Here is a 14,335-nt window from a genome sequence, read left to right as displayed (position 1 = left end):
CGGCTTTGCGCCAATACGGAATGGATCAAAGAACGTCTGAATGGATTCATCAGCAGCTCCACAGTGGCGTAAGGCAAATGTGTCCCCCATAAACAATGACGGGTGGGAACTAATGAGCCAAACCATGAGGCCTGGAGGCCACCTAATGTCAGGAAATAGACATAGCACCAGGTTTAAAAGGTAAATAGTTTTCATGGTAACTGACAAGGAAACAAAGATCTGGCTTCAAGTATGAAATTTTATTTTCAGTGAAACAACATTGTCTCTGTCCTCACAATGAAAACACTTCATAAAATAAACAAAAACTGCACTTATGCAAACTTAAAAGCGCCTGTGTCGTGCAAAAACTTGATTTTTCCAGAAAGTGATTTCCAGTTGGTGGAATCGGTTTTTGTCAAGCAAAATAAGCTGATTTTGACATTGTGATGTCTTTACTCATTTTTCAAGTGGTATAAAGTATTGGTTGTGTTCAAGTGTTGTAAATCTGACTCTGCTGTGTTATATTAAAAAATTTTGGGGCAAAATATCCCTCTATATACAATCCCAGAGGCATGAATCTGTTTTAGGCAGGCAAAATAAGCTGATTTTCACATAATGTCCCTTTACTGAATTTTCAAACCGTACAAAGCACTGCCTGGGACCAAATCACTCTGTTGAGTGATCTAGTAATTTTGGTGCAGAAAAAAAAATACACATAGAACAAGGCAACTGGACGTACAGGAGTCTATCAAATGCAAACACATATAAACATCGTTCGATGTTCATAAACAAACTTGTTTGAGCTATGGAGACTGCTGCAGAGTCAGAGAAGCAGCGCTTTTCAGCTGTCCGCGGACCGGCTCCGTTTCTTCTTCTATTTTTTTTTCCTTTCCTCACTCATGGGGCAGCGGACTATTCAGCCAATCATTACCGTTGTTCTGAGGCCAGCTCACATTTAGAAAAGCACGATTGGCTTGAAACCTGTCATGTGGAAAGAGATGCCTTCAGGGTTCACAAAAAAATCCGACAGACAGTTGCGACAGGCTGATTACAACCAATTACAACCAAACTTTCACGGAATGGTCAAATTATCGTATATTTGGCCTTTTTTGGGATTATTGATCGTACATCGTACAGAGGGCAAAATTATCGTACAAATACGATAATTATCGTACACCTGGCAACACTGCCCCAGCTCCTCCAGCTGATGCTAACCTGTTAGCGCCTGTTAGCAGAGCTGAAATATGAGGACCAGACTATTTCTTTTTTGTTTTTTATGTAGTTTTTTTTCAGCTATTGTCATAAATGACAGTTGACTCATCCCTTAAAGCAGTGGTGTCTGGGGTCTGCCCCCCACACCCCCAAGGGGGCGCCCGAGATCACGGGGTTAGTCTTCGAGAGTCTAAAGTTGCAAAAAATCTTTATTTTGCATGTAAATAAATAGTGCTGGTTAGCTGAATGTGACAGGCAGACCAGGCGCCATTTCTGCTTCCTGTGGCTAACGCTAGGGCTGCCGCACGCAAGCTAGTGATGGAGAAGAGCGAGGAAATGGCCGGTCCAGAGGACGGCTCTCTGCTGGAGAACACCGTGGTGTGAGCGCTTTGCAGAGCTGAAGTGAAGTGAAGAGCAGCGACTCCAGCAGCCGCTGTGAGGACGGACTGACCACCCGTCGTTTAAGGTTCAAATATTCACCATTACTTTAGTTAAAGGTGCATTAAGGAGTTATTCAACTTTAAAAATACTTATTTTCCACCATAAATATGTTACACATTTTAATGCTGTGTACAATGTGCCCTGACATATTCATTACAAGTACCTCTAACAGCGCTAAATTGTCATTTGAAAGCTGCAGTGCCGGTCCGGCACCAGAGTTTTTTTGGGGAGAATGTAAAAGGAATGACGTAATGCGCGCTCTGGCTGGCCTGATTTAGTTAAGTTTCGTTTTGTCCGCCATTACTCCTCCAGATGCTTAGTGAGCAACAACTGAGCAGGATCTTCCAGGAAGTAAGAACAGACTGGCTTCTAGCACTGCCACAGCTCCACACAGACTCCACCAGGGAGAAGAAACTTACATTTCACTCGAGCGCTACTAAAAGAACGAGGAAGGAGTTCCTCTCTTCCGTGTACGCGAGCCACAGGGACGAGTGTTTCACTAAGCTGCATTACACCCAAGGCCTGCAGGGGGCGCTGTTTCGCATAAAACGTGCAAACTCCTTAAAGGACCTTTAAGTGACAGAAGTTATTTCAGTTGATTAAATAACTGTTGACAGTCATAATGGAGAGTTAGACTCAAGCGCCAGCTCCGCTCTTAAAACATGAAGATAATGCTGAAGTGCAAACAAGCTGTAATTGCGGGGAAATGCCAGCAGGGGGCGATGATGTTGGTTTCAAAAAGAGCCCGGGTCTCAGTGGACCCATTCAGAAATGCTGATTTTCAGAGTGTAAATAAACATATAAAGCTCCCGGTTCCAGAACAGGTTCTGGTCTCTGTCTCCAGTTTCATCACGAGTCGTCTGGACCAGACTCTGATTTTCACACCAATTATCTGCTGATTTTATTTTACGAGTTAAAGTTTTGCATGAATCGCCCAATCACAGCTCCTCCTCTGTCCCCGTGATGCGGTCACATGACAGGCTGGACCAATCACATTACATCTGGTTTCAAACGTTCAGTATGGAGACGTCCTGCTGGACGCGCTGGACTCCTCAGAATGGGACTTCGGGACGCTGTGGGAGACGTATTTACTGTCAGTGGTTAACAAATGTTGGATGGTTCAAATCACACATTTAGGTTTTTTGATGTGAAACTGTTTACGATTAAAAGATTTAAAAATATTATGCATTAAATTGGTGGGTTTTTTGTGTTAATTAGAAGTTCACATATTATGTGATTAATTTCAATTAATTTCAGTCAGATCTGAGGAGTCAGGAATTATTTAACACTAATATTAATAACTTCAACCCCAGTATAAGAACATACAGCACAAACACCAGTTTAGAGCCAAACTGGGGCTTTTTAGTGACAGTAGCGCCCCCTGGTGGCAGAAACACATTGGGGTAAATAGGCAACACAAGAGGCCAACCTGTCAAGAGGAATATAGAACATAGAACCTTAGAGTCAGCTGAAGCGTCTGGAGAGACACAGATTTAAATATGAGCAGAAATGGAAACTGGAGTCCATGAATCCCGTGGAGAACACACCGCTGCTCCAGACTTTATGTTCAGTGCAGTGAAAGTGAGTAAAGCCTGAAGTCAGATCTCACTTTGAACTAAAGAGCGTCTGAAAGTTAATCCAGAACTTTCAGGAAAAGGACGGGGGAAGAAAGAAAGGGCCTTCAAAAAGAAGTGAGCCAGCAGCTCGTTATGTTGTGCTGCCCCCGTGTGGCGACCTGTGTTACTGCAGAGTATAAATACTCAGCTCTAAAATACTTCATGGAACATGTTCAGAGTTTTCATTGATCAGTTGAAGAGTCATTTAGTCAACACACCCAAAAAAGGACATCTATGTATAAAAAAACTGAGGTAACGCTTCCTTTTACAGTACGGTAATTACCATGTATTAACGTGGTAATTGCAAGGTAAGTACCATGTAATAAGGAGAAGTTACTGTAAAATTACCATGTAATAACAGGGTAACTATGTTGCTAATTACCTAGTACTTTTAGAGTAATTACCAAGCCAATTCCAGGCAAATACCAAGTAACTATCTGGTATTAAGTATTAATTACTGGGCAATTATAATGTATATAGCAACTATGTCGGTAATTGCCAAGTACTTACTAAGTAATTGCTAAGTAATTACCATGTAATCACTGGGAAATGTAGACTTTTTACTAGGTATTACTAGGTACTGCTAGGTGTGTACGCTATGTATTTCCCTAGTAGTCAAGTGTTTTTTACTACTTACCCGGTAACTTCTTAGTATTTCCCAGTAACTACAACATTTACCTGGTAATTACGGTTGAACTGTAGACTACTGCAAAAGGAAGTGAGGCCTGTTTCCACACTATTACCTGGTAACTACTTATTCGTTACCCAGGAACTGCAAAAATACCTACCTCGAAATTACATAGTTATTAAAGTGGATTTGTACTGTAAAAGGAAGTGAGGTCTGTTTCCATGTTATTACATGGTAATTGCTTATTTGTTACCTAGTAAATAGAAAAATATTTACCTGGAAATTACATAGTTATTAAAGTGGATTTGTACTGTAAAAGGAAGTGAGGTCTGTTTCCATGTTATTACATGGTAATTACTCATTTATTACCCAGTAAATAGAAACATATTTACCTGGAAATTACATAGTTATTAAAGTGGATTTGTACTGTAAAAGGAAGTGAGGTCTGTTTCCATGTTATTACCTGGTAATTGCTTATTTGTTACCTAGTAAATAGAAAAATATTTACCTGGAAATTACATAGTTATTAAAGTGGATTTGTACTGTAAAAGGAAGTGAGGTCTGTTTCCATGTTATTACCTGGTAATTGCTTATTTGTTACCCAGTAAATAGAAAAATATTTACCTGGAAATTACATAGTTATTAAAGTGGATTTGTACTGTAAAAGGAAGTGAGGTCTGTTTCCATGTTATTACATGGTAATTACTCATTTATTACCCAGTAAATAGAAACATAATTACCTGGAAATTACATAGTTATTAAAGTGGATTTGTACTGTAAAAGGAAGTGAGGTCTGTTTCCATGTTATTACCTGGTAATTACTCAGTATTTAGCCTGTTACTCGGAAACTTTCACATTACCCCACAAACTTGCACCAAAAATGCAGCAAACCCCATCAGTGTCTGTGATCCAGTCTCTGAACAGCACACTGTATCTGTCAGGAGATCAGAGTTTCCATCAAAACCACCATCACCAGCCATCACATTACATTAAGATGAACGCATTATTATTACACTTCCTCACTCCAAACACCTCACTGTGACAGACATGCAAAAACAAGAGAGCTGCCAAAGATAAACATTTTAATCAAATGGAGTTCAACTTCTTATAAAACAATTTACAAAACAGTGCACATTTTTAGCAGTCAGGCACCTTTTTTTTTTTTTTTTTTTAAGAAACAGAACAGATTTCTTTTGCAAAAAATAAAATACAAAAAACATTGATAAACAATCACTATAAATCAACATTAATAAGCAAACTGCTCCAGTCTTGTGAATTCACATCATCATGTGTTTTCTGCAGACCCGTCTGGTCTACAGGAACCCTTGATCTCCATCATCTCGAATACCAAGGGCCGCCGTTGCCAGGTGTTGTCACGTCGTCCACGTCCAGACTTGTACCTCCCTCGGCATGATGGAAACGAGGACAGCACAACAGTTTCTTCTTAATGCTCAGGGTTTATTCACTTTAACACCCAAACCCCAAACGTGAGAGCTGAAAACATACAAATACACATAATAATAAACAGAAACTTACACAATAAACAAATATACACATTGCACAAAACACAAATATCTTTAAACCTTCAAATATACACATGAAACCGACATTACAACCGAAATATCCACCCAAGCCTGGACATAAGACCACAGCCACCCAGCACCAGCTGCAGAGCTCCACACTACCACCACGATAATGATCAATGAAACACCAAGAAAAAGGAAATATACACACCTCACTGACTGCATCACATTGTAAGCCGTTTGTTTTTGCTCTTTTTACATACTTTTTGGAGCGTTTTTTCTCTCTCCACGTTTGTGTGCACCACTTAATGTGGTCCTACCCGGAACGTCTGCAGAGGGTTAGTTCCGCCACTCGGTGATATTTATATTTAATTAAATTTCGGTTCTACCTCGACTGAGCGAAAGCTTATTTATGGCAGAACGTCTGCAGACACTTGGTGATATGGTGATATTTATATTTAATTAAATTCCGGTTCCTACTCTAATGAGAGAAAGCGTGTTTACGGCGGAAAGTTCCGGGTAGGACCACATTAAGTGGTGCACACAAACGTGGAGAGAGAAAAAACGCTCCAAAAGGTATGTAAAAAGAGCAAAAACAAACGGCTTACAATGTAATGCAGTCAGTGAGGTGTGTATATTTCCTTTTTCTTGGTGTTTCATTGATCATTCTAGTGGTGGTAGTGTGGAGCTCTGCAGCTGGTGCTGGGTGGCTGTGGTCTCATGTCCAGGCTTGGGTGGATATTTCGGTTGTAATGTCGGTTTCATGTGTATATTTGAAGGTTTAAAGATAATTGTGTTTTGTGCAATGTGTATATTTGTTTATTGTGTAAGTTTCTGTTTATTAATATGTATATTTGTATGTTTTCAGTTCTCACGTTTGGGGTTTGGGTGTTACAGTGAATAAACCCTGAGCATTAAGAAGGAACTGTTGTGCTGTCCTCGTTTCCATCACGACGAGGGAGGTACAAGTCTGGACGTGGACGACGTGACAACACCTGGCGACGACGGCCCTGGGTATTCGAGATGATGGAGATCAAGGGTTCCTGTAGACCAGACGGGTCTGCAGAAAACACATGATGATGTGAATTCACAAGACTGGAGCAGTTTGCTTATTAATGTTGATTTATAGTGATTGTTTATCAATGTTTTTTGTATTTTGTTTTTTGCAAAAGAAATCTGTTCTGTTTCTTAAAAAAAAAAGGTGCCTGACTGCTAAAAATGTGCACTGTTTTGTAAATTGTTTTATAAGAAGTTGAACTCCATTTGATTAAAATGTTTATCTTTGGCAGCTCTCTTGTTTTTGCATGTCTGTCACAGTGAGGTGTTTGGAGTGAGGAAGTGTAATAATAATGCGTTCATCTTAATGTAATGTGATGGCTGGTGATGGTGGTTTTGATGGAAACTCTGATCTCCTGACAGATACAGTGTGCTGTTCAGAGACTGTATCACAGACACTGATGGGGTTTGCTGCATTTTTGGTGCAAGTGTGTGGAGTATGTGAAAGTTTCCGAGTAACAGGCTAAATACTGAGTAATTACCAGGTAATAACATGGAAACAGACCTCACTTCCTTTTACAGTACAAATCCACTGTAATAACTATGTAATTTCCAGGTAAATATTTTTCTATTTACTGGGTAATAAATGAGTAAGTACCATGTAATAACATGGAAACAGACCTCACTTCCTTTTACAGTACAAATCCACTTTAATAACTATTTAATTTCCAGGTAAATATTTTTCTATTTACTGGGTAACAAATAAGCAATTACCATGTAATAACATGGAAACAGATCTCACTTCCTTTTACAGTACAAATCCACTTTAATAACTATGTAATTTCCAGGTAAATATTTTTCTATTTACTGGGTAACAAATAAGCAATTACCATGTAATAACATGGAAACAGACCTCACTTCCTTTTACAGTACAAATCCACTTTAATAACTATGTAATTTCGAGGTAGGTATTTTTGCAGTTCCTGGGTAACGAATAAGTAGTTACCAGGTAATAGTGTGGAAACAGGCCTCACTTCCTTTTGCAGTAGTCTACAGTTCAACCGTAATTACCAGGTAAATGTTGTAGTTACTGGGAAATACTAAGAAGTTACCAGGTAAGTAGTAAAAAACACTTGACTACTAGGGAAATGCATAGCGAACACACCTAGCAGTACCTAGTAATACCTAGTAAAAAGTCTACATTTCCCAATGATTACATGGTAATTACTTAGCAATTACTTAGTAAGTACTTGGCAATTACCGACATAGTTGCTATATACATTATAATTGCCCAGTAATTAATACTTAATACCAGGTAGTTACTTGGTATTTGCCTGGAATTGGCTTGGTAATTACTCTAAAAGTACTAGGTAATTAGCATTAACATAGTTACCCTGTAATTACATGGTAATTTTACAGTAACTTCTCCTTATTACATGGTACTTACCTTGCAATTACCACGTTAATACATGGTAATTACCGTACTGTAAAAGGAAGCGTTACCAAAACGGAACTCTGGAGTATTTCAAAGGAACTTTTAAGGATCTTTTAATTTGAAGAATTCAAAATCCTCCTCTTAACCTATGAAGCCCTGAACAACCAGGAACCATCATATCTTAAACAGCTGTTAGTCCCAGACTGCCCCAGGAGAAGGCTTCCTTCTCAGAGTGCTGGTCTGCTGGAGGTTCCTGGTTCTCTAACAGTAGAACAGGAAGCAGAGCCTTTAGCTATCAGGCTCCTGTTATGTGGAACCAGCTCCCAGAGTCTGGAAGGGAGGCTGACTCAGTCTCTGCTTTAAGACCAGGATGAAGACCTTTCTGTTCAATAAAGCTGACAGTTAGGGGTCACGTCCTCTCTCTCTCTCTCTCTCTCTCTCTCTCTCTCTCTCTCTCAACTATTATGTAACTGTTCTGTAAGGTGATGTTGGGAAAATGAGTCGTGGATTTATTGTATAAATCTGTGAACCTGTGTCCACTTCAATGGAAATAAAATGATCTCTCCCCCCCTCTCTCTCTCTCTCTCTTTCCACTGTGGGAGACCAAAAAGTCAGAACACCAGAACCCTGGACCAAGAGGCTGTCTCTGAGGTGGACGAGAGCCGTGAGGGATCGCAGACAGAACATCAGTCAGCTGATCCACTGAGACAGCCTGGATCCAATGGGTGTAATTCTAATTTGGCATTAAACATAACAGCTGCTCCACTGATTAATGGAGGAACCCGGACCCAGCGGGTGGAAGGTTTACTGAACCCCGGGTTCTACCATGTGGAACCGGCTCCCAGCTCTGCTCCTTCTCTCGTTTCAATGTAATTTCATTGTATTGCTACATGTGACTGATGATGGTTCCTCCTGTAGCCTCTGGACCCTGAGTTCATATATAAACTGTATGTAGATACAAGAACCTGTCTGTCCTGTCTCCTTCACTCTCTGTCCCCTCACCCCAACCGGGACAGCAGGAAGACCACCTCTGAGCCTGGTTCTGCAGGGTTCTCCTCTGAGCCTGGTTCTGCAGGGTTCTCTTCCTCTGAGCCTGGTTCTGCAGGGTTCTCTTCCTCTGAGCCTGGTTCTGCAGGGTTCTCCTCCTCTGAGCCTGGTTCTGCAGGGTTCTCCTCCTCTGAGCCTGGTTCTGCAGGGTTCTCCTCCTCTGAGCCTGGTTCTGCAGGGTTCTCCTCCTCTGAGCCTGGTTCTGCAGGGTTCTCCTCCTCTGAGCCTGGTTCTGCAGGGTTCTTCCTGTTAAAAGGGAGTTTTTCCTTTCCGCAGTGGCTCATGCTGCTCATGTGGATCTGTTGGGTTTCTCTGTCAAGTGTCTGGAAACGCCATGTTGTAATTGGCACTTTATAAATGAAGCTGAATTGAATTGAAGTGCAGTGTAAGAACATGTCACAACGTTCTTTTTTTAAATCAAAGTGTGACAGCTTTAACTGTAACTGGCTTGAACCCCAGACTGCACCCCGCCCCGCCCCCACCAGCTCTGCGCCCCGCCCCCACCAGCTCTGCACCCCGCCCCGCCCCCACCAGCTCTGCACCCCGCCCCGCCCCCACCAGCTCTGCACCCCACACAGCAGAAGGAGACTTTCTGGAAAACATCGGCACAGTCTTTATTTACAAATCCACACACGAGCAGAGGGGTTGATGGGAAACGCAACCCAACACACAATAATGATATATCTTCAAACAGTGACCTCCTCTCCGTCCTGTGGGGAGGAGGGGCGGTGTGTGTGTCATAACTGAACATACATGAACGGGGGGGGGGGCAGAACACACGGCACTCTGAAGAAACACGGGAGAAAAATGATCAACAGTTCAACAGTAAGGCTTCAGATTCCCCACTGGGGGGCGCCGCCCAGCTCCACCCCCAACACACACACACACACACACACACACACACACCTGTACAGAAACTCATTTCAAGTATCTTGCTGAGCTTGTTGACACCAGGTTTCAGTTTAACGTTAAAAACAACTAAAGGAAATGGGGGGGGGTGTCAGTGTGAGGGGGGACAGTCCAGAACCGGCGGGGCTCTCCAGTCCGGGATCTCCCGCGGCCCCCCAGGTCTGGGTTCAGTCTGACGCAGCTCCGGGGTTCATGTTCTCCCAGGCAGCCGGCTGGAGGCAGAGGATCCACAGAACCCGGCCTGAGAACCAGCAGGAGCAGAACGTCAGAGCAGTCCTGCCCCCCCGCCCCACAGGGGCAGCAGCGAGCCCCGCCCCCCCGCTGCCCCACAGGGGGCAGCAGCGAGCCCCGCCCCCCCTTACAGCTACTTCCTGTTCCCTCCCGCCGTGTCCTCCTCCCTCAGGACGAACTTCTTCTTCAGGGCTTCGGAGATCAGCGTGGCGGAGTCCTCCTCACGCAGCGACGTGCAGCCGCGGCTGTACCTGCACACACACCGCGTCAGCACACACACACACAGCGCTCTCCCAGCATGCAGTGCGGCGGCCCTCACCGGTCCTTGCTCATCTTCATGCGGTTCATGTCCTTCAGGATGTCCATGACGTCGGCGAAGCTGGTGGACTTGGACAGGGACACCGTGTCCTCCTCCGCCTCCCGGAAGTCCATGCTGGGCCGGTCCAGGTCGAAGGTGGCCGAGGCCGTCATGGAGACCGGGGGCAGGGGGTCCGGGAGCAGCTCCGACACCATGGACACGGCGTCCTTCTCGTCCTCGTCCTCCTCCTCCACCGGCTGCTCTTCGTCCTCCTCCTCCTCCTCCTCCTCCTCCGTCACGTCGCTGATGACGAAGGAGGCCGGCGCCGCGGCGGCGGGCTGGAAGGACGCCGTCTCGAACGGCGCCATGGAGAAGCTCATGCTGGTGTCATCGGGGGACAGCAGGTCGGGGGTCAGGGGGTTGGAGCCTGATGAAGAGGAGGGGGGGTCAGGAGGAAGAGGAGACACTGAACTCTGAGATCCAGCAAGCCGAGCTCGATATGTCCGACTGAGACCAACTGGAACCAGGATCCTCATTGGTCCAAATGATTCCCTCTCAGCCAATCACTGACCAGATCACCGACGGTCTGGAAGGAGACTGAGCTGCAGTCAGAGAGAGGAGGACGCCGATCCTCCATCACAGCAGATAATGCCCCAAGCTTTATCTGACCACGGTTCAGAAAGACGGAGCCCAGCGGCTCCCCGGCTGGACCCGCCCCCGCCTGGATCCACGCCCGCCCGGACCCGCCCCCGGCTGGGCCCACCCCCGGCTGGACCCGCCCCCGGCTGGGCCCACCCCCGTCCGGACCCACCCCTGCCTGAACACGTGCCCCCCCCCCCGCCCGCTGCCCCTCCTACCCGTGTCGCTGGCCACGATCTTGGCGATCTGGGCGCGCAGCCGGCTGAGCTCGTCCTGCAGGGCGGTGGTCCGGTTCAGCGCCGTCACGCCCGGCTTCCTCAGCCCCTCCATCCGTTTGCCCTCGCGGCGGAAGTTGGGCACGGAGGAGTTGCGGTGCAGCACCAGCAGCGGCGTGGGCCGCCACTCGTGCTTCAGCGGCCGCGAGTCGCTCCTGGGGACGAGAAACACCAGCAGGGTCAGTCCGCCGGGCTGAGAGCGCCACCGAGTGCTCACTGTCACGACGCCGCAGTACGACGAGCTCTCTCCGGTCTGGAGGTGTTCAACCTGAGGCTCTGGGCCCACACGAGGCTCTCCGGCTCCTGGGAGCTTTCAGCACCAACATTTGATCTGATCCACACAGCAGGGGGTTCAGAATGACTTCATCTCTTGGATTAACAAGGAAACAACGTGCAGAGCTGCTCAGAGCAGAGAGAAGCTTCACACCCTTCCCTCATCACAACTCCTCCTCCCTGTTACCAGGGTTTTTACTCACTTCATCCTTGGTCTATATTTCAGCCACCGCTAAGACTCTCACATATAAAATTCATGTATCTAACGTTCATCCTGTGTTATCCAAAATTCAGCTTTCTACGTTTTATTAGTGGAGCTTAAAGGATTAATAAAGTCGTTCCATTAGATAAGATAAATACAGGAAAAGAAGGATAAACTGATGAAATCAGGAATAAACCAGCTGGCAGTGTGAGGTGGACCCTGCCAGCTGAGCTGGAGCTGAAGCCTGAGGCGCTGCGACGGCGTCCGCTCCGTACCTCACTCTGGCGTACGTCTCCTCCTCATCGGCCACGATCCAGGCGATGTCCGCCAGGGTGGGGACCGCGGGGCCGTCCCCGGGCCGGAGGGCCGGCAGCCCCGGCAGCTCCTGGGACACCGGGACAGGGACAGACAGCGTCAGGAACTCTCCGGGAGCGGCGGCGCACGGCGCCCTCACGGCCGGCAGGATACCTGGAAACGGGCCCGCTGCGGCGGCTTGAGGGGGAGCGTGGAGCCGATCCGCCGCACCACACTGCGCGTAGAGCCATGAGGCTTGTTCTGCCAGATCGGAATGACGTCCTGACACACACACACACACACACACACACACACACACACACACACACACACACACACACACACACACACACACACGGTGTTAAATAAAGCAGGCTGACACACTAAATGAGGCGGTCCATACAGTCCGACCCTGCAGAGAGGACGGGCAGACCGCTGGCTGCTGGCTGCCTCCAGACCTACCGTCTCGGTGTCCATGCTGCCGCGAGCCGGGCTCATCCGCGGAGGGCCGTCGGGCTGCTGGAGCGTGGAGACGGAGCAGGTCAGTGATCACAGGTCACGCCAGAGCCACCGCCAACGGCTGGCGTGGAAATCTGCGATTAGTCAGAGCATCTGCTCCGAGGTCAACGCAGGACGGCGCCGCTTTTCCAAACCGAGCCTCCTCGGTAGGCCTGATGTCTGAGCTCCAAACGAGGTCAGCAGCATGCGGTGAGCGGCTGGTGAGTGAGGGATTCACACAGCTGATCGATCCTGAATGAGGACTCAGCCGATTCAAACTGTGGAAACGCTTCCTGACATTTTAAAATAGTGACACGAGCAGCACATGTCCAAACACACGATAAGGGAAGAAAACACAAACATGTGACAAAGAGCTCCACACAACCAGCTCAGATTAGAAAGAGCGATCAGAGCCAAGGAGGGATTTTACTGAGGATGAATAAGTTCATCCTCTCACTCTATTGGAACCAAATGTCAGCGCATTAATCGGCATATTTAAAAAGACTTATTCTTACAGTTCCATCTGTTTCAGGGCTAGTTTTCTAAAATAACACTTCATCAGCTACACGTTGAAATATTTAATATGAAACACTGTAATTGCTAAATCAACCAAGACGGTCTTGTGCTTGCTGTCTGGACAGGGAGGAAACATCTGTGTAGTTTCTGTTTGATGAAGGCTCAGTGGGAATGATTCATGTTTTAAATTCACTCAAACTAAAGCAGGCTCAGCGTTTTAATGACCAGCTTCATGTTTTTGTCATGAAATGTTTGAATCACAATACCTGAAATGTCCATCGTGTCTGTCTCAGTGCTGAATCAGAAGAATTACAGTTTATGCTGCACTGAGAGTCAACTTACAGCCAAATGACAAAAACCAACACGGAGCAACATTCTCCAGTAAGAGACAGCACGGTGCTGTGGTTGGGTTGGATTTAGCTGGAAACAGACGATGAGCTCGACAAATAACGGTTAATATCATGTTTATTTCTGCAGTTTAGGAGGCTTTAACCTTCGCTCATCAGTTAGCATCAGTTAGCATTAGCAGCTACCGGCTGACCCTCACTCTAAACCTCAGCTCTGACCGTCCTCACGGACTCCACGCAGCGGCCGAAGATAAAGACTTACAGGAGCTGGAGGTGTGACGGATTAGACTGGATCTGCATGCAGAAGTTTCTCCTCTTACAGACTTTCAGCTCCTTTTGTCCAGGTTTAGGCCGGAAGCCTGCTCCTCCCTGCTGACTGCCGCCGTCTGACCGCTGACCACAGCGACACCGCAGGAGGGGCGGGGAACTGCAGGCTGCAGCAGCCAGGAGTCCACACACACACACACACACGCACGCACGCATACACACACTAACACACACACTCACACACACACACACACACTCACACACACACACACACACACACACACACACACACACACACACACACACACACACACACACACACACACAGAGTTCAGCGGACAATTCTTATTCTTTATTCGCACCTTTCATCACTTTTTGCACCCCCCTGTGTCGTACAAGCTTGTGTGACTGTAAATGTATCCACGGTGCGATTAATAAAGTCTATTCTATTCTATTCTATTCTATTCTATTCTATTCTATTCTATTCTATTCTATGTATAGACACATAAATGAGCAGACACATTAAAGAGCCACTCCAATGAAAACCCTGTTCCTCAGGTTGTTGATGCAGCCTGTTTCTTGTGCTGCAGGACGTGTGTTGAGAAAACCACGCTCCATTGCATTTCTGAGTACTTCTGCATTCAAATCGCTGAGAGTGATGATCCGACCAGAAACTCAAGAATCAAAAAGACTGGATTCACATCATAGG

The 14,335-nt window shown here is 46.2% G+C and overlaps 1 protein-coding gene across 1 annotated transcript; it reads right to left on the bottom strand.

Moving 5' to 3' along the window:
* Nucleotides 1-9,470: 9,470 nt before the first annotated feature.
* Nucleotides 9,471-13,853, bottom strand: LOC115384729 (mitochondrial fission regulator 1-like). The gene is made up of 8 exons (XM_030086974.1): nt 13,622-13,853; nt 12,461-12,517; nt 12,173-12,280; nt 11,980-12,089; nt 11,173-11,384; nt 10,337-10,742; nt 10,149-10,268; nt 9,471-10,027 (listed from the first exon to the last, which is right to left on the bottom strand). The coding sequence occupies exons 2-7, from the start codon at nt 12,494-12,496 to the stop codon at nt 10,151-10,153; spliced, it is 990 nt and encodes a 329-aa protein (XP_029942834.1). The 5' UTR covers nt 12,497-12,517; nt 13,622-13,853; the 3' UTR covers nt 9,471-10,027; nt 10,149-10,150.
* Between the last annotated feature and the right edge of the window lie 482 nt (nt 13,854-14,335).

Source organism: Salarias fasciatus, unplaced genomic scaffold, assembly GCF_902148845.1.
Source record: "Salarias fasciatus unplaced genomic scaffold, fSalaFa1.1, whole genome shotgun sequence".
NCBI lineage: Eukaryota > Metazoa > Chordata > Actinopteri > Blenniiformes > Blenniidae > Salarias > Salarias fasciatus.
Note: the sequence above shows the minus strand (reverse complement) of the source record. Positions and strands in the feature narration are given on the sequence as shown.

Excerpts from the sequence above, each read along its gene's own strand:
- LOC115384729 (XM_030086974.1), bottom strand. The coding sequence starts at position 12,496 with ATGAGCCCGGCTCGCGGCAGCATGGACACCGAGACG. Across the intron at positions 12,090-12,172 it reads CGCAGCGGGCCCGTTTCCAG|GAGCTGCCGGGGCTGCCGGC; the intron begins GTATCCTGCCGG and ends CCGGTGTCCCAG. Across the intron at positions 11,385-11,979 it reads GAGACGTACGCCAGAGTGAG|GAGCGACTCGCGGCCGCTGA; the intron begins GTACGGAGCGGA and ends TCTCGTCCCCAG.